The following is a 20075-nucleotide window of genomic DNA, read 5'->3' as shown; positions in this document are numbered from 1 at the left end:
TTGCCCGTCGCGTACCGCAGCCGGAACCGGAAGACCCTAGTGGACAACCATTTAAATATGAGCCAGCAGTGTGCAGCAGCTGCCAAAAAAGCCAACACAGTCCTAGGCTGCATCAACAGAGGGATAGAATCAAGATCACATGAAGTGTTAATACCACTTTATAATGCCTTGGTAAGGCCACACTTGGAATACTGCATTCAGTTCTGGTCGCCACGATGTAAAAAAGATGTGGAGACTCTAGAAAGAGTGCAGAGAAGAGCAACAAAGATGATTAGGGGACTGGAGACTAAAACATATGAAGAACAGTTGCAGGAACTGGGTATGTTTAGCTTAAGAGAAAGAAGGACTAGGGGAGACATGATAGCAGTGTTCCAATATCTCAGGGGTTGCCACAAAGAAGAGGGAGTCAAACTATTCTCCAAGGCACCTGAGGGTAGGACAAGAAGCAATGGGTGGAAACTAATCAAGGAGAGAAGCAACTTAGAACTGAGGAGAAATTTCTTGACAGTTAGAACAATTAATCAGTGGAACAGCTTGCCTCCAGAAGTTGTGAATGCCCCAACACTGGAAGTCTTTAAGAAGATGTTGGATAGCTATTTGTCTGAAACGGTATAGGGTTTCCTGCCTAGGCAGGGGGTTGGACTAGAAGACCTCCAAGGTCCCTTCCAACTCTACTATTGTATTGTATTGTATTGTATTGTATTGTATTGTATTGTATTGTATTGTATTGTTTTGTATTGTATTGTATTGTTCCACAGCTGAGGAAAAATATTGTAACTGACTCATCTGAATTCCACCTGCTCACTGTATGTTGTGAAAGTGAATATTTTGCTAGAACGTTCAGGCTATTTATTCACAGCTCAGTTATTGATGTTCTTGTACTTCACATCTGTCATGCGCAGAGTCATATCTAATACTGCAAAGCATCCTGCTCTAAGTTATCATTTGCTTAATTGTATGAACTACAATTGGTTGAACCTGCATAATATGCTAAGCCATAAATCATGGCTCTTAAAACAGAGCAAATCACATTATATAAATTGTGTTTTTATTCCATCTTTTCTGGGAAGCTTAATTCCTTCCCTAAGTCTATCCCCCCCCCCCCCAATATCAGCAACCCAGAGAGAAGATTGACCCAGCCAGTGAGCTCCAGGATAACACCTTAACCGATCACACTATATTGACCCAGTGTGACGTGTGAACTCAGTAATTGATCTTAACAGGGATTACTTACATGTTAAGTCAGGCATTCCAACTTTTGGGCTGCCTAGGTCACACTGAGTGAATAGGAATTGTCTTGGGCCACATATAAAATATATAATCAAGTTAATATATATAAATAATGAACGTCTCTTTTTTTGTATTTTTATTACAATCTTGTAGGGTTGCATTCTAGCTATCCAGGGCCACATGCAGTCATGGGCCGCAGGTTAGGCATGTCTGCATTAAGTGGATATAGAACTAAAAACTCAATCTTTGAAATGAAGAGAATTAAATTCAGATACGTTCAAAGAAGGATACGCCATACCTCTGATACGCTTAATTTTTCCAGGGTCAATGTATTGAATAGGTTTTAATACTTTCTTCACAGGACAAGCGAAGATCACTTCCCCTCCTCCTTTGGGGGGCATACCCCGCCTTATTATCTGAAAACAATAAAAAAGAACCTTGATTATCTGTCAAAAATCCAGAGGGTTGATAAGATTCTAATAAATTAAGGCAGCTGCCAAAACGAAGAGGAAGAAGATGGGACCACCAATAATATGGACAAATATGAACTCATAGAAATTTATTTTATAAGGGCATTTCTTAAGTGCAGTGACATTCTGACCAATAGCAAATTATTACCTTCAATTCTAATTCTTCACCATCAATTCCAAATCTTTTCAACAAAGGTAGAGCAGTTGCCTTCAGAACATCCACCTGAAAGATTCATTACAAAACCTTTTTTTAATTAAATGAAAACACTTTTAATATTGAAGCAACAAGAAATTAAAAGTCCATTATGAAAAAAAGTGTGCATATTAACTGACAAGTTAAAAAAGACAAGATCACATGTTAGCAACCAATAAATTATATAAAGATGATCACTCAGTCCTGATGCATAAATTAGCTACTAATCTATTCTTGTTTCACAGGCACTGAATGCCACCCATAGTCCAGTGTTTCTAGGAAAACATTTCTATGAAAGAAAGTAAGGTTATTCTTGCAGCACATTCATATAATGTATAGTCTTTGCTGCTCTCTGAGCTTGGTGGTTTTCTTGCAGGCATTTCATTACCCAGGTAGGTAACATCATCAGTGCTAAGAGGGAGTGGGGTTTGCTAACTGTTTATATAGTAGTGGCTTGCCCTGTCATGTTGTTGGGAGCATTGTTTTGTTCTGAGCAATTCCTTGGACAATTCGTCCCACCGACACTGACAGGGCAAGTCAGTGGGGATAATATTTTAGCATTAAGTTAACAGTTATTTTATCCAACAACACTGAGCACTCCACTCTGCACAAACAGCTAACCAAGCCAATATTGGAAAGGGGAGCCAACTGGCCAAAAAGGAAAATGTATGGTAATTGGTCCTCATCCACTTTTATAAATGGTTTAAAAGGAGAGGGATATAGTTCGCACCACTTCTCTCCTTCTCATCTGTTTTATCCAAAATGTAAGAAAGGATAAAAGTGCAGATACTATTCAGAGGGTTCAACTGAGTCTCAGAACCTGTACATGTCTTTCCCTGGCTTGCATTTGTAGACTTGTAGATTCATTAAGCTATTAGTGAATAGTTATCCAAATACATACATGCAATCCTGGAAATGGATAGCCTTTTCAGTTATGTTTATGTTGGTCAAGATCAACTTATAAAGACCAATGCGGAGTATACAGTATGTGAGCGGACTAGGGCAAGCAAAGTACTCAGGGATTCTCCTTAAAATGCTATTTTTCCTCAAGACCTACTGCCATTCACCTTTAAAAGGAGAGCCACATAATATTGCATCCTGACCCCAAGGCCACCCGTTTGCAGACTTTTTCTATATAAGTTACAAAAAAAGAATCTGCAAGAATGAAAACATACATAAGTCCCAGCAAGTGAAGAAATCTCACTTTGTTCTTGGTAGCCATCACATAAAAAAATCCCACATGGCTCCTTATCTATGGCTTATCTGTCTTTCTTTTATGGGCTTCTCTATGCCCTGAATGGAGCACTGTAGCAGTTGATAGCATGCTTCCTGTCTTTCTTTAATGCCTAAATCCTCATTTGCAGGTGGGGATTTCATAAGGGAATTCCACAGGGGAACTACATATTCAAGAAGATTGTCCCTGTGGAATCAATGAAGCCAATTTTTCTATGTGGGTCAAATTGCATGTAAAAATGAGGTGGGACTTCAGTGCAAGTAGTCCTTGACTTATGACTACCATTGGGACCATCATGTCCACTAGTTGTTTAGTGATTCATGCCTGAGCTATGGCTTTTTGGGGGGTCATGATTGTGAAGCAAATCACCGCAGTTAATAAGTGAATCATGCATTCATTAAGCAAATCCAGCTTCCCCCATTGACTTTGTTTGTCTTCAGAAGCTAGCTGGGAAGATCACAAATTGTGATCACAAGATCCGAGGATGATGCAATCATTGTAAATTGAAGCTGGCTGTCAAGCGTCTGAATTTTGATCACGAGAGTGGGGACGCTGCGCCAGTCGTAAATGCGAGGACCAATTATAAATCACTTTTTCAGGGCCAGTGTAACTTTGAATGGCTGCTAAACAAATGGTTATAAGTTGAAAACTACCTATAGTGTAGATGCATGGTATTTTGACACCCCCCTCCCCACTCCTACAGGATTCCCCCTGACTCTATCCCATCCCCTTTCACAATTCTGTGAAAGCACTGCGTTAGGAATAGGAAAAGATGAATTGGTAGACCTTCAACTTACTGATGGATCTATCTGATCATTGGTTATACCTCTGAGGACAATTCTTAGTGCATGTTTCATGAATGGGGCTAAGCAGAGAAGACTCTCTAGATAATATCCAATACTACGGTTTTCGCTGCAATCATGTTCTAGTGAACCCCCGTGGAGCAGACCAGGCTGGTAGTACAAAGTTGTACCTGTTAAAAAAAAAGCAACAGAATTGTTATTGTAAAAACTGTACAATAGAGACAAAAAGGAACACATATGCCTTGCCTGTCAATTAATCTCTATCATATGCGCAAATGACTCTATGAACCTACAGAAGAGCTTTGTGATAGTTAATTCTCACTGTGCAACCATGACAATAGCAATGGGTGGGAAAGAAAGTAAAGGTCAGGAATGGGGAAATGCACAGAAAGGAAGTGTTAGGGGTCTCTCTCTCCCCGCCCCACTCCCTCTCCCTCTCTCACACACAATCACATCCGCGACTTGCACTGTCCTGTAAGTGAATCTACCCATAATTACAAATAAAAGAAAGCCTTAGAAAACAAGAAAATACATACTCCCTCAGTAGATATAATTTACGGAAATGGCAAAATTGATTTGCTTCTTTAGGAAAAAGATAATAACTATTATTTGTTAGTGACTGGTAACATTTTATGGACCTTTTGCTGACAGTACAAAAAAATAAACTTGTGATTTAGGGCCTCGATCATTACAAAGGGTAGAATATGGAAAGAAGGGAGTCACAGTGTAACCCTAGAGAGAGAGAGTATAAAGTACAAATGCATTTCTCAGTGCTGCAAAGAAGATTGGAAGTCACTTCTTTACATTTTTCTTTGTCTCCCCTTTCTCTTTTATTTCTTTTCTATTTACTTTTCATTTTTTAACTTTACTTTCGCTTTTCTTTAATTTTGTATTGTTTTTACTTTGCAAATGTTTCTATAAAACGAATAATAATAATAATAACAACAATAACAACAATAACAACAATAATAACAATAATAATAGTTAATAATAATGGTTAACAACAGATACATTAAAGAAAGAAACAGAGTCACTAATCCTGGCTGTGCAGGAACAAGCTATCTGAACAAATGCCATTAAGGCCAAAATCGAAAAATCCTCTGATGATGCCAAATGCAGACTCTGTAAAGAAGTTGATGAAACTGTTGACCACATACTCAGCTACTGTAAAAAAATCACGCAGACTGATTATAAATTGCGGCACAATTCAGTAGCACAAATGATCCACTGGAATTTGTGCAAAAATTATAATATTAAAACAACAACAAACTGGTGGGAACATAGGCCTGAAAAAGTCACTGAAAATCAGATGGTCAAGATCCTATGGGATTTTTGTATACAAACGGACAAAATACTGGCGCATAACACGCCAGACATCACACTGGTTGAGAAAAATAAGGTTATAATCATAGACATCGCAATACCAGGTGATAGCAGGGTCGACGAGAAGGAACATGAAAAAATCGCGAAATACCAGGACTTAAAAATTGAAATTCAGCGATTATGGCACAAACCAGCAGTGGTAATTCCAGTGGTAATCGGCACACTGGGTGCTATTCCAAAAGCACTGGAATTACATTTAAAACAGTTAAAACTTGACAAAATCAACATCAGTCAAATGCAAAAAGCTGCACTGCTTGGATCTGCATGTATATTACGAAAATACGTTACCAAGTCCTAGGCCCCTGGGTGGGGCCCGACTAGTAATCAATGCCAAATTTGGTGAAACAACTGGCCGCTGTGATACAATCATATAATAATAATAATAAATATTCATTCCCTTTCCCAGATGTCTAAATCCACAAGCTTAAGCACTTGGAACTGACATACTCACTTTTTTTTTTCATCCACTGTATCAATTCTATATTTCCTCCCATATCTACTTTCTTATTGAAAAGTGTAACTTTTCAATGGAAGCCCCCGTGTGCTCTGCAAAGTTAGGCTACTAGCGTGGTACATGATGACACAAATATAACTATGGGCACCTTCCTTAGCAGCCACAAAGTTCCATGAGCCATCTCTCTTTATGTTGCTTTAATTTTAAAATATCGGAAGCTAGCCTAAGTGGAGCCTTTTAATGATGGGCAGTTGCAATATAATGCTTAGTCTGGCCACAGATCCAATTGTCTAGAAAAAGGACATAGTGGAGAAGAAGTAGAAAGAAGGAAGATGCCCATCAAAACAGGGGTAGGATAAAAGGAAGGACAGATAACATAGCAGTAAAATAGTGCTTTTAACCGATTATCTTCTCTGAATTCCAAATATACCACCAGCTCCAAAAGACTGGAGCTCCATTCATACCAATAGCACTAAACATAAAATAATTACCTGTTTGGTTTATTTCAATCCTAGAACCATTGGTTATCTTGTCAATCAGCCTGAGAAAGTTTGCCTCAAAATCTGTCAGAGAAGCACACATCAGATTAGATTGCTAGTATTCATCAGCAATTCCAAGAATCTTTAGGGCAATCTTCACAAATCAAACAGCATGTTATTGTGGTCATATTCCAGTTAAAATAGTTTGTTAATCATGTGATTAAAATAGACAAAATGAGTAAAATCTACTCCGATTTTATGATAGAAATAATCAGTAAGTGAGATGATTTTCCCTCCAAAAATCTCCTATTTGCCATTCTATGCATACAGTCACACAATAAACCTCTCCTCCAAGCAAGTATTCAAAGGTTTCCGTTGGACTGCACTTCCCAATGTTGCAAAATAAAATATGCATTATTGTTCTAACCCAGTTCCATTTTTCTATTTAGCCAGTTTCCGGCTTTTTTTTTTTTTTTAAAGATGAAATTAAAGAATGAAATAAAAGTAATTTATCCATCAGACACCTCTAACTCTTGTTCCTTATTTTTGGAAAAAAAGGAAAAAATAATGCCAGTGAAATCTATCACTTTTGTAATGAAACGTCAGAAGGTTCTGGAAGGAAAGGGTCAGCCAGTGCAGTGATGGACAATCATCATGCTTTTGTGCTTGGGTTTACTTAGAAAGATAATGTAAAGAGATCCATGAAACCACTGTAACCAAAAATATTGGAACAACGTAAGACCACCAAATTCGTTAATTGCTTCTCTTCTAGTTCCAAATCTTTTCGCTTTCATTCCTCCTGTCCTTATTTTTTCTCACCTGTTAGATTTGGATTTATACCTTACAGTAGTCAAAAAGCAAACTCCCCATCCTCCTTTAAGAAATAAATTTGAGAAGCCGATATCAATGCCAGTTCTAATAGCCCTAAACTGGATACACAATATCCAATGCAATTTGGTACTCTTCTCATTCCATTATCTACAATATATTGCCAAAAGTATTCGCTCATCCATCCACATAATCAGACTCAGTTGTGAGCGAATACTCTTTGGCAATATAGTGTATTTCGTGACTTATTCAATCATAAATTGATTGAACTCAGTGTGATCAATCATATTGACTTTCAAATGGACTCAGGACTTTGGTGTTAACCTCTTAAGGCAGAAGAGTAATACTCTGGTGACTGAAGCGTTCAAGTCTTCGCAGGACATGTCAAGTCAAGGGCCCTTTTAAATACATGGTTTCAAGAAGGCTTCGCTCGTTAAAATCTCCTTATAACAGGGGTCTCCAAAGTGTGAGTCACAATGTTATAATGCAGGGGTCTCCAACCGTGGCAACTTTAAGACTTGTGGACTTCAACTCCCAAAATTCCTCAAAGCTGGCTGAAGAATTCTGGGAGTTAAAGCCCACAAGTCTTAAAGTTGCCAAGGTTGGAGATCCCTGCATTATAACATTGAGACTCACACTTTGGAGTCCACTCATTCCATGAAAGGCACTGGGTCCTAGAATGGGTACTACCATGCCTCTCTTTCTACAATCCTGTTTTTGCAACAAGAAAAAACACTAGAGAACAAGTACCCAGAATGCAGTCTTGGTCTTACATTTGATTGCTTGCCATCATAAAATTGTAGAATGGCAATACTTCATTTAAAACATCCTTTAACTACTCTACATCTGCACATACACCAATAAAAAGTAATTGTTCTGTAGGCCACTAATCTGTTTCTTTAGAGAATAATAGAGTGAGTTTAGTTATTTACTGGTAAAGGTTCCCCTCGCACATATGTGCTAGTTGTTCCCGACTCTAGGGGTCAGTGCTCATCTCCGTTTCAAAGCCAAAGAGCCAGCTCTGTCCGAAGACGTCTCCATGGTCATGTGGCTGGCATGACTAAACAGCAAAAGCGCATGCAACACTATTACCTTCTCACCAAAGGTGGTCCTTATTTTTCTACTTGCATTTTTATATGCTTTCGAACTGCTAGGTTGGCAGAAGCTGGGACACGTAATGGGAGGTCACCCAGTTATGTTTCACTAGGGATTCGAACTGCTGAACTGCCGACCTTTTGATCAACAAGCTCAGCATCTTAGCCACTGAGCTACTGTGTCCCTCTTAATTATTGGTATTATAATGCTAAAATGCAACATCACTTCCTATGTGGGTCATGCACTATACAGGTTGGGGGAAGGGAGGATAAAGGTTATTATATATAAATTATTTTGGAAAATTCATTGCTGTTGTAAATGCTTATGTTCTTTTGATTTATTTTCTGAGTGTTTAGAAATTGACCACCAGAGAAAAGGAGAGAGATGACAGGCTTTTATAAATAGTCTGAAAACCCAATCTCTCGCTCTCTCTCCATCTAAATGGGCTTTCTACTGCTAAGTCTTATTTTGAAGACTATTCATAAATTTGGGGTGTGCATATATCAATACCCTTAATTTTCTTTCTTTCCAGTAAGTCACTTGGCTTAATAGTAATTAAAATTTCTGCTAATAAAGAAGTCGTGTGCGACTTCCGGTTCCGGCAGCCGACGGCAACGAGCAAGCCTTGCTCGCCCCCGCTCCCCCGGTGGGCTTCCCACTCCTTGGGGGGCACAGGACGCCCCGTAGAGGCGTCCTGCCGAAGGGGCGGCACCGCGGGGGATCCCTGGATCGGCGGCGGCCGGCGGGAGGTCCCCTGCCTCATTCCAGGCACCGGGGAGCACGATGGGGAGATGCTCCGGCGTCTTCGCTACGATGCTGTCCGGAGAAACAGAGACTAGAAGGATGTGGCTGCTGTGCGGTGAGGCGTGAACTTTCTCCATTCCTTTTAACTACTTTATCAACTTTAACAAAAAAGTCAGCTGTTTAAACTCTACTTTCGGCGTGAATCGGCGAGGCGCGGCTGGAGGGAGGGGGATTTCCCCCCCTCCCTTGGACAGGCGGCTGGAAACGATTTAGCTCTTAGCCCCAGGGAAAGGAGGAGGAGGGGGAGAGCTAACCAATGACGTCACACCCCTACTAAGTGAATTTTCGGATTTAAACATTAAAACAATGATGATCTGGAAACTTTGAACATTAAACTTTGAAAACTTTATTTGTTGTCTCCAAACCCGAAGCTGGCAGGGCAAGATGGCACACTTCCGCTGTCTTTATGAAATGTGAAATCTGACTCCACCTTTGAAACTTCAGGCTTCCGGTCTTTGTCTCCGTGTTACTCAGACAAGTCTCTTGTGGATTGTTGTTCTTTGAACTCCCTGGAGTGGAAATTTTGCTCTATTGCCAGGGCCAGTGGAAACAAAAACTCTCTTCTGCCTGGACCTTCTGTCTCTTGGACTCTCCTAGCTGCCTTGCCTTTCTGACTGACCATTCTCTATACTGACTGAACTCTTTATGGTATAAAGAATGCCACCTAAAAAACCACCTCCTGGAAAGCCTGGCTTTGCTGCCTCTGCCCCGACATCTGCAACCTCCAGTCCTAGCACACAATCAATGATAACAGCTTTGATGCAACCTAAACCTCTGGAGATGGAGTTTCAACAAATGTGTCAGCAAATTATACAGGAACAAGAGGAAATAAAGAAACAACTGCAGGAGATGAAAGAAGAAATTAAACAGAACCAGGCTAAAATCAACAAGAACTCACAGAGATTGGACCTTTTGGAGGGCAGGGCGGCTGAGATGAGGGAAGGGATGGAAGGGATGCAGAAGGGAAACAAAGAACTGGACTCCCAGCAGATGAAAATAGAGTTTGAGAGAATGTCCTTTTATCTTAGATTTCAAAATGTGATGGAGACAGATGATGAAAATATAAGGGACATCATGACAAACATTTTGGCTGACTACATCCAGAAAGAGAAACAACAGATAGGGTGGGAAATAGATCTAGTTTATAGAGTGAATTCAGCCTATGCTAGGACACACAATGTTCCCAGGGAGGTTCACATTAAATTCCTTAGAAAAAGCACAAGAGATGAAATTCTGAGCACACAAAGGGGGCAAGCCCTGACATACAAAGATAAGGAGATAACCATTCTGAAACAGATCCCCAAGAAAGTAAGAGAAAAAAGAAAAAACTATTCGCAATTAGCGAATAAATTATACCAGAAGGGGGTGTGGTTTAGATGGTTGATGCCTGAAGGTATGCTAATATTCTGGGAGGATACAAGAGTTAGAATTAATACACCCATAGAGGCACAGGCCTTTATGGAAAAAAACAAACTACTCCTAGAAAAACCTGATGATCCTCCACCAGACACACAGGACACGGGAGGGGCCGGAGCTCTGTCGGCGGGGGGAGATGGGGCAACATCGAGAAAGCTCAGATCACAAAAATGAGTAAGAAAATACACCTGACATAAATTGATCGAAATTATTAACTGAACTTACATGCTGACTATATGTTATTATGTTACTACTTAATAATGAACTATGTGCAAATGTATACTATGAGTATGGAGGGGGGGCGCACCTACCGCACACTGCAGTTGCCAAAATTTGTAACCTATCCCCTACCTTTTTCCTTTGTAAAATATTGAAAAAACCAATAAAACTTTGTTATAAATAAAAAAAAGAAGTTGTGTGGAAGAAATAGTAGCTTATTTAAAAAAAGAAACAACACATTTACAAAGCAGTGTTATCATTATATAAATATTTGGTGATAACAGTTGTTACACAATTGATTTCCATAATTAGCTGCTCTGGAATGGCTGATGGTTAATTTGCATCAGATTCTTGGGTAATTATAATTTGTAGTTTATATTGCCATAGTTATGCCCTGTTTTGTTATCTGGAGTACTGGTAGGAGATAAAATGTTCTCTCTTATTCCACAATTAGGAATATGGAGGGAAAAAACCACTATGAATTTCAGGTTTTATCCTCAGCTGGTAAAGGAGCAAGTCTGAGTCATCTTTCATCCAGCCGGAGGACTCATTAAGTGTTAAGTGATTTCCTTTCCGCAGAGTAAGGGCAATAAGTTTCCCCAGTTGTAAGAGGGATGTCCGCATGTCCAAATATCTATGGATTACAGCTCTTTCACCCTTCTGTTGGCATTAGACAAGCCGTCAAAGAGCCCATCCGAAATATCCTCATTGTTCTTCCACTGACTTGAAGGTACCTGGTAGTGTTGTCCCCAGTTTTCAGGCACTGCTGTCAGCTTCAGTGCCATTCCAAGTGCTCCCAGGATAGGAACTTCTGGGTAAATGAAAGTACCATGATTGGAGTAGAGCCGCCCCCAAAACGGAGAGGGCAAGCATGATTTCTGATTGTATTGAGAGAATCATGAATTTAAGGAAGAAAAAAAATATCAGGGGAAAATGTAAGAGAATGCAATGAGACTATCAGAGAGGACAAGAGGAAAAAAGGGAGGAACGAAAGAAATGCCAATAAAGTCATTATGGGACGGGAAAGAATACAGGTAGCCCTTGATTTACAACCATTTGTTTTGTGACAGTTCAAAGTTACAACAGAACTGGAAAAAAGGGACAAGACTGTCTTTCACGCTTACAATCGCGGCAGCATCCCCCACTGCCACGTGATCCGAATTGGGACGTCTGATAATCGGCTCACATTTATGAAGGTTGCAATGTTCTGGGCTCAGGTGATCATCTTTTGCAACCATCTGACAAGCAAAGTCAGAGGGAGAAGCCAGATTCACTCCACAACCGTACTATTAACTTAACAACCACAGTGATTCACTTAACCCAGGGGTGTCCAAACTTGGCAACTTTAAGACTTGTGGACTTCAACTCCATTTCAAAGCTCTGCTGGCTGGGGAATTCTGGGAGTTGAAGTCCACAAGTCTTAAAGTTGCCAAGTTTGGACACCCCTGACTTAACCCCTATGGCAAGAAAAGTGGTAAAATGGGGCAAAATTCACTTCACAACTGTATTCTTCACTTCAGAACAGAAACTGAAATGTTGGGCTCAATTCTTATCCTAAGTAAAGGACTATATGCATATCTCCTCTAAAGGAAAAAATGGTGGCTGTGCAGGGGTGGGAGGCAGGGTAATAGAATAAGGGAGCTATGGTTGCAAAAACAGGGGAGGTAAAAGAAAGACATTTGGGCCAGAAAAAAAGGCTGAATTAACAGATAGCAATACAGGTAGTATTGACTTATGACCACAACTGAGACCAAAATTTATGTTGTCAAGTGAGACTTCTTAAGTGAGTTTTGCTCCATGTTATGACCTCTCTTGCCATAGTTGTTAAGTGACTCACTGCAAGTTGATAAGTTAGTCACCCGGTTGTTAAGTGTATCTGGCTTCTCCATTGACTTTGCTTGTCAGAAGGTTGCAAAATGTGACTGCATGATCCTTGGACAGAACGACGGTCATAAAGATCAACCATTTGCCAAGCATCTGAATTTTGATCATGCGACCATGGGGGATGCTGCAAAGGTCATAACTGTGAAAAATGATCATAACTCACATTTTTCAGTGCCATTGTAACTTTGAATGGCCACTAAACAAACTGTTGTAAGTCGAGGATTATCCGTATTCAGAGAAACCTTCGCGAGAACAGAGACTGAAGAGAAAGCATGCTGTATTGGAAAAGAAAGAAGCAGAGAATTGTCAATTAGGGATTAATAAGGAAATGCAGTTAAAATGTTTTCCCAGTTTGATTTGGGATGGAAAAACTAGGCCAGACACATGGGGGACAGAGGTATCACACAGCAAGCAAAAGTCAGGCACAGTAGGAATTTCCGTATTTGCTTCTATCCATTTTCTTCCAAACATCAGGAGGCTATATATTTTCAAACAGTCAATGTTTTCTAAATTGGCTCCCACAAACACTTCATGTAGCTTGTGAGTAGATTTTGAGTGCCAACGTCTTAGCTCACACTTTGCACTAATTGTTTTGGGGTCCCTGACAATTTAGTCCACAGGCATGCAAGCAGAAAATGTTTTACAGAAATGGTGAACGACAACTACTAACATAAAGCCAATAAAGAAAGAAAAATAGGATGCTAATAGAGAAAGGATTGGGGGGGGGGGGGGGGAAGGTGTGGAACATGGGAGTCCCAGGCCAACAAGGCTCATCAAAACAGCTTTGGGTGCGGCACTATAGCTGCTGCCCAAATACTGTCAAATTGCAATGGAAATATGATACAATTGTTAAATAATTGAATATAATATTAGTTGCAGTTAATACCCTGATTTCTCTTCAAATGACACAAATTTTATCATTTAAATCTTCTGCTGACTGCCGGCTGGCTTCAATTTGGCAGTTCAACTCTCACCAGGCTCAAGGTTGACTCAGCCTTCCATTTTTCTGAGGTGGGTAAAATGAGGTTTGGTGGGGGCAATATGCTGACTCTGTAAACAGCTTAAGAGAGGATGGAAAAGCACTGTAAAGTGGTATATAAGTCTAAGTGCTATTGCTATTAAATATAAATGAGATCCAAATCCTCTTCCCTGGTCTCATCCATCTTTTCTCTTTAACCCACTTAATTCCAGGACTGTGACTCAGGCACAAAAAAAATGAAATGCAACCCTCAGACAGAATTAGCTTGTGTATTTGTCTATTAAAATGTGTTTATGTTTATATTCCTACTTTCCACTAGGAAGTTCTGCCTGAACGGATTCATTTCATTCCCAAGTCCAGTCTGTAGGTTAGATTTAAGACGTATCAACTTGCCAAAGTGTCACTTCTTATAACTTTGAACTCAGGCGTCTCCCATCCATCATGCCAAGCACTGGGCAGCCCCAGGTTGTCTCTATCACTTGCTCCTCCTGCCAGTTTGACAATCAATCTTATTAGTCTATTCTAGTTGTAAATCTCAATTGGGTTAGAAAAGCTATCACTGCCAATGTTGGAGATTCTCCAGCCTAATAAAAGCTCTTACTTTCTTAATAAACAATAGTAACAGGAAGAATGCAAATCTGGAGAAAGATCAGCAGAAGAAAAGATGAACCATCCTCTTTCTTCCAGTAATTTTGGCAGTTATGTTTGCATGCACACACAACTCCTGATCCAGCAACAGATGTGGGCTTTTAGGCTGATAAAAGTTGCCTACCAGTGTTACAAAGTAGTGATGTAAAAAGGGAGATAACTAAAGAGCAAGGAAATGCATTTCAGAACTAACTTCTATGTACTCAGAACATAGTACTGAAGTGTTTGACTTCCATCAATTAACCAAGTCACTGAGAACTATATTCTTCAGATCATGACAAAGCAATTAACCAACAAAGTGATTGTAGAAGCAACTGATGAAGTAAAATATCAGCCTATGTAATAGGTGCAAAATTTAGAAGGACACTCTACAACAGTGATGGCAAACCTTTTCAGCACTAATGCCCAAACCCGAATGCGTGCATGCATGCCGGAGGGCCAGAAACCCGAAGACCAGCTGGGCGGTGCTCATGCATGCGCCAACCACCTGGTCTTCAGGTTTCCAGTGCTTTGGCACATGTGAGACCACCTGGCTGACACACATACATACGCCAGAAACCAAAGAGCAGCTGGCAACAGCGCACGTGCCCAAAGAGGGCTCTGCGTGCCACTTCTGGCATGTGTGCCATAAGTTCACCATCACGGTTCTAGAAAATTATGTAACCAAAGCTTTTAAAAATATAACATCAGGAATTTATTTCTACCAAAACATTTAAAAATTGATCTAACTCTAACCTTAGGAATTAACTGGTTTACAATTTAATAAGAAACATTTGTAAGTGGAACACATTTTGGCTGCAACACCACACATAATAACGAAGGAATAATTCTCAATAGAGTGGAACTAGTGTCCAAGAAAGCAAGTATAATTGCACTGAATATCTTATGCAAAAAAATTATATGCCATATTTTTCATCGCATGAGGCAATGTAGAGAATGATTAATTAATGGAAGAGTTCTAGTCTTTTGTGGAATAATTCTTTTTGAATTCTGAATGTCTGAGCTGTATGCCCTAACCAGCTGGACAGAAAAAACTCTTTTATGAAATCCCGAAAACCTGTGTTCTTAACCCAAATACCACAATGTGCCCAACAGATTCAGTCACACTATCACACTAAGTTATGGTTTATGTATGGTTTGGTAATATGTGTGAATTTAACATTACAGCTTAGTTAACAAAGCACGGTTTGAGAGTATTTGGTTTAGCATTAAATATGGACAGTAAAAAACAGCATTTTCAGAACAAGTAATACTACCTTCTATTCTTAGGGAGGAATGGAGAGGGGGAAAGTTACAACTCCTTTAAGTGACTGTGTATTGAATTTATTACCAAAGGATTTCCTTAATTAGCTTGTCTGATTCAGTGTATTAATTTTGAGCAAGTTGTTGTCTTAGGAACATCTCACCCAGATATGGCCTGCTGCTGCACAGATGGTTCAGGGAAGGGTTGAAAGAGCCATTGCCATATTCTACAGGTGGTCCTCATCATAAGACAATAATTTCTCAGTGAGAGATTTGTTAAGTGAGTTTTGGACCATTTTAGCACCTTTCTTGTAGCAGTTGAACTTGTCGATCAGAAAGGTCGGCAGTTCAGCGGTTCGAATCGCTAGCGCCGCGTAACGGAATGAGCTCCCGTTACTTGTCCCAGCTTCTGCCAACCTAGCAGTTCGAAAGTATGTAAAAAATGCAAGTAGAAAAATAGGGACCACCTTTGGTGGGAAGGTAACAGTGTTCCATGTGCCTTCTGTGTTTAGTCATGCCAGCCACATGACCAGGCTTTGAAAGGGAAATGAGCACCGCCCTCTAGAGTTGGGAATGACTAGCACATATGTGCGAGGGAGACCTTTACCTTTTTACCTTTAAAAGCTGATGTATGAACAGAGACATGGTGCCTAAGCATTGGTAGGGTGGGACTGGCATATCCCGCCCCATGGTCCTTTAAGCAGATCGCTAACCCAGTGGGTCGAACCGAGCTCTTTTTTTCCACACCAGCATACAATCTTGCGGATTCCACCAGTCTCTTCCATCCACAGCCTGATTAACTCGGGCTCTTCTCCCAGGCTACCGCGGGCAAAAGCCAAAGAGTCGGCTCCGTCTTGTGCGCACCTAAACGCCTTCGCCTCCACGGGAATTCAATCCACCCGCCAGTCTCCTTTCAGCGGGCGAGCCTCCAACAGGTACTCGCAGCAATCTGCCCGCCTCCTTCCCACCAGGCTCAACCCTCCCAAATCGTCCCCAGGGATTCGCGTCGCAGCTCCCCGCACTAACCAACCTCTGAGGCCGGGGTTGTCATCCTTGGCCCTGATCTTGCGGATTTTCACCGGCCGGCCGCTCAGCGTGGAGAGCACGAGCCTCTGCCGCAAAAAGTTGCTCCCGACGTAGCTGAGCGAAGGAGCCTGGCTCGCCATTGTTAACTGCCCGGGCGCCGCTGGACACCGGCCGAAACACCACCACCCCTCCCACCCAACGGCCAACAGTTCTGGCTGCCGGCCGAGCCAACGGACGCCGAAGCTCGCCCCTTGCTTAGGATCCCAGCGCCGCCACAGTTTTTGCCCCGCAGTGCCCAGCGCGCGTCCACGTGGTTTGGAACAGGAAGATGGAACGCGGAGACAGCGGCGGGGTCAAAGGAGAGGGGGCGGGACCTGCGGGAGTGCCGCCCAGGCGATTGGCACGGCTGGAGGGGGAGGAGCTACGGGAGAAGGAGAAGGAGGCTTGGCGAGGGGGCTGACGGCGGGAGGGTTTGGAGCAGCGGTCACCAACCTTGGCAGCTTTACGCCTGGAGGACTTCAACTCCCAGAATTCTGGGAGTTGAAGTCCTCCAGGCGTAAAGCTGCCAATGGTGACCCCTGATTTGGAGCGCTTTGTACCCGAGGACTGCACGGCCGCCAATAGCATCTTTTCCCCTTCGAGTGGGAGCACAGGAGACGGCCAAGCACCAGCCAGCCAGCCAGCTGATATGATTGGTTCTATGGCCGGTCTAGATAGGTGACATGATAGTGGTATTCCGGTATTTGAGGGGTTGTCACAAAGAAGTGTGTGTGTGGGGGTGTCAACTTATTTTACAAAGCACCAGAAGGCAAGACAACGGAGGGAAACGAATCAATGAGAGAAGCAACCTGGAATTAAGGAGAAACTTCCTAACAGTGAGGACCATTAACCAGTGGAGAAGCTTGCCTTCAAGAAGTGGTGGGGGCAGAGCCATTGTTAGGGCATGCGAGGCGTTGTTCTGTCCGCTCCAGCGCCCGCATGGACTTTGGCCTTCATTTTTGGCTCTTCTCCGTCCTCTGGAGGCTGCCTCTTGAAAAAGCACCGTTGTGGCAAGGAAGACTTTCAAATGGGGCAGCAGAATGCACTTAACAAATTCTCACTTAGCAGCCCTGAAATTTTGGACTCAATTGTGGTCATACGTTGAGCACTATCTGTATGCATTTTTATAAAAGTTTGCATGCATAGAATAGCATGCAAACTTTTAAAACATAATATGCAAACTTTAAGTATGCAAACTGGGAGTTTTCAGGAAAAGACTGGACCGCCACCTGTCTGAAATGGCATGGTTGGCGCCTGCTTGAGCAAGGGGCTGGACTAGAAGAACTTCCACCTCTGTTCTGATTATATCCCATTGAGAGCTTCTCTGGTATTGCGCAGCCCTCTTTCCCCATTGCATCCTTTTTCAGGTGCTGCATTATAGGTAGCCCTCAACTTACAATCGCAATGGAGCCCTAAATTTATGTTGCTAAGCGAGACAGCTTAACTGAGTTGCTCATTTAATGACCTTTTGCCACAGTTGTTAAGCAAACCACTGTAGTTGCTAAGTGAATCATGCTGTTGTTAAGTGAGTCTGGCTTCCCCCATTGACTTTGCTTGTCGGAAACTGGCTTGTAGTTTTAAGTGACCCATGCGGTTGTTAAGTGAGTCTGGCTTCCCCCATTGACTTTGCTTGTCAGAAACTGGCTTGTAGTTTTAAGTGACCCATGCGGTTGTTAAGTGAGTCTGGCTTCCCCCATTGACTTTGCTTGTCAGAAACTGGCTTGTAGTTTTAAGTGACCCATGCGGTTGTTAAGTGAGTCTGGCTTCCCCCATTGACTTTGCTTGTCAGAAACTGGCTTGTAGTTTTAAGTGACCCATGCGGTTGTTAAGTGAGTCTGGCTTCCCCCATTGACTTTGCTTGTCGGAAACTGGCTTGTAGTTTTAAGTGACCCATGGGGTTGTTAAGTGAGTCTGGCTTCCCCCATTGACTTTGCTTGTCGGAAACTGGCTGGCAAGGTTACAAACAGTGATCATATAACCAGCACATTGCATCTGTCATAAATACATGTTAGTTGCCGTGTGCTCAGATTTTGGTCATGTGACCATGGAGATGCTGCAACAGTTGTAAGTGTTCAAACTGGTCATAATTCACTTTGTTCAGTGCCATTATAACTTTGAATAGTCACTAAGCAAATGGCTGTAAGTTGAGGACTACCCATATATGAGGAAGGCTCAGGCTCAGCTTGCTCTTCCGTTTTAGATTATGTGCTATCCAGTTGATGTTAACAGCAACCATCTGGCCAGACCTTCTCAGGGATGGTCTGTTCCAAGTATGGCCATTCAGGTTGGATTCTTTTTCATGTTTATCCTTAAGATCTTTGATTTCATTTTACCATTTCTCTGCTTCTCCTATCAATGAGATTCTTATGAGCAACTTCTACCAAATTTCCACTGTGTTGTCTTTCTTGGTCTTTGGCAGCCTCTTTTCAAGTTCCTCCTTAATAAGTTATTAGATTTTATTCCAGAGTTCCGTTTGATTGATTATGTGCCATCAAATACCTTTCTCTTTTATAGTAATTATATTTGAAGATTGCCCAGAAACTTCAATTGATCTAGACAGCAATGGCCTGGGTACTTACCAGACGCAGCATTGCATTGGCTTCAGATCAGCTTCCCAGTGCAAGGCAAACTTTTTGCAGTTTATGTCTGTGCGAGCTTACTATGGATTAGTAAATATGGTTAGAATTGTAGTCTGAACATTGGGAGCCTTAAAGTTTTATTCTCACAGTTCTTATAGAATTGAATTGATTTCTGTACATTCTGTGTATTTGGAAGAAATTGATACTGTTAAGAGAGTGGATGTTGGTCAGGAATATCCATTTCCGTTCGGCAAACTTTCATTTAATTTTTTTAAAGAAAGCAAATTACTAATGGCAAAATCGTAAGTTAAATAAGGCAGTCATGTATTAACTTAGTGCATTGCGTTGTCCCAAAAAATGTGATTGAGTAAATCAGGATGAGCTAGCTATTAGTGTGTCCTGCAGAAATAGGCAGTGTATTTCAAATTTCTGCTCTTTTTTCCCCCTTAAAAAGACAACATTGTTCCTTCAGTATTGGAAGAATCACAGCAGGTAAGTGTATACTGTGCGCTCCAAACAAACCAATCATATTATGGCTAAGTGTAATGATCTATTTTGGAAAGGAATTACAGATAATTGGAGCACACACATTGCCATCCAGATGCCAGGCTCTCTCTCTGATCTTTCTAGACATTATAGCACTCTGGGGGCCTCTGATTCTATTATATAAATAGAATTATATCATTATTAAATCATCATAATCTTCCACTTATAATACAACCTTCTCCCTTAGTCTTTTCTATTTTATTTCCATTAAAAATCGTTTGAATGGGAAAAGACTAACATTTTCCACATAATACTAAGGCATGGTTTGTTTATTCCTATTTACAGGTAGTCCTCAACTTACAACCATTTATTTAGTGACCATGTGTAGTTACAATGGCACTGAAAAAAGTTACATGAATATTTTTTGCACTTATAACTATTGCAGCATCCCTATGGTCATATGATCAAAATTTGGGCACTTGGCAACTGGCATGAATTTATGACAGTTGCAGTTTCCCGGGGTCATGCGATCACCATTTGTAACTTTCCCAGCCAGCTTTTGAACAGTCATTAAATGAAGTGAA

General features: G+C 41.2%; 1 protein-coding gene across 1 annotated transcript in view; it reads right to left on the bottom strand.

Annotated features, from left to right (window-relative positions):
* Positions 1 to 16713, bottom strand: part of RCL1 (RNA terminal phosphate cyclase like 1) — a 29371-nt gene extending 12658 nt beyond the window's left edge. The window contains exons 1-5 of the mRNA XM_081944988.1: positions 16392 to 16713; positions 6259 to 6330; positions 3925 to 4100; positions 1849 to 1923; positions 1522 to 1646 (exon numbers count right to left, since the gene is read on the bottom strand). Coding sequence (XP_081801114.1) covers positions 1522 to 1646; positions 1849 to 1923; positions 3925 to 4100; positions 6259 to 6330; positions 16392 to 16527 — 584 coding nt within the window. The 5' untranslated portion in view covers positions 16528 to 16713. The remainder of the gene's footprint in view (positions 1 to 1521; positions 1647 to 1848; positions 1924 to 3924; positions 4101 to 6258; positions 6331 to 16391) is intronic.
* Between the last annotated feature and the right edge of the window lie 3362 nt (positions 16714 to 20075).

Source organism: Natrix helvetica (assembly GCF_964273705.1).
Source record: "Natrix helvetica genome assembly, chromosome: 2".
In the NCBI taxonomy this organism is placed as follows: Eukaryota; Metazoa; Chordata; class Lepidosauria; order Squamata; family Natricidae; genus Natrix; species Natrix helvetica.
The sequence above is the reverse complement of the archived record's forward strand: the minus strand, read 5'-3'. Positions and strand labels throughout refer to the sequence as shown.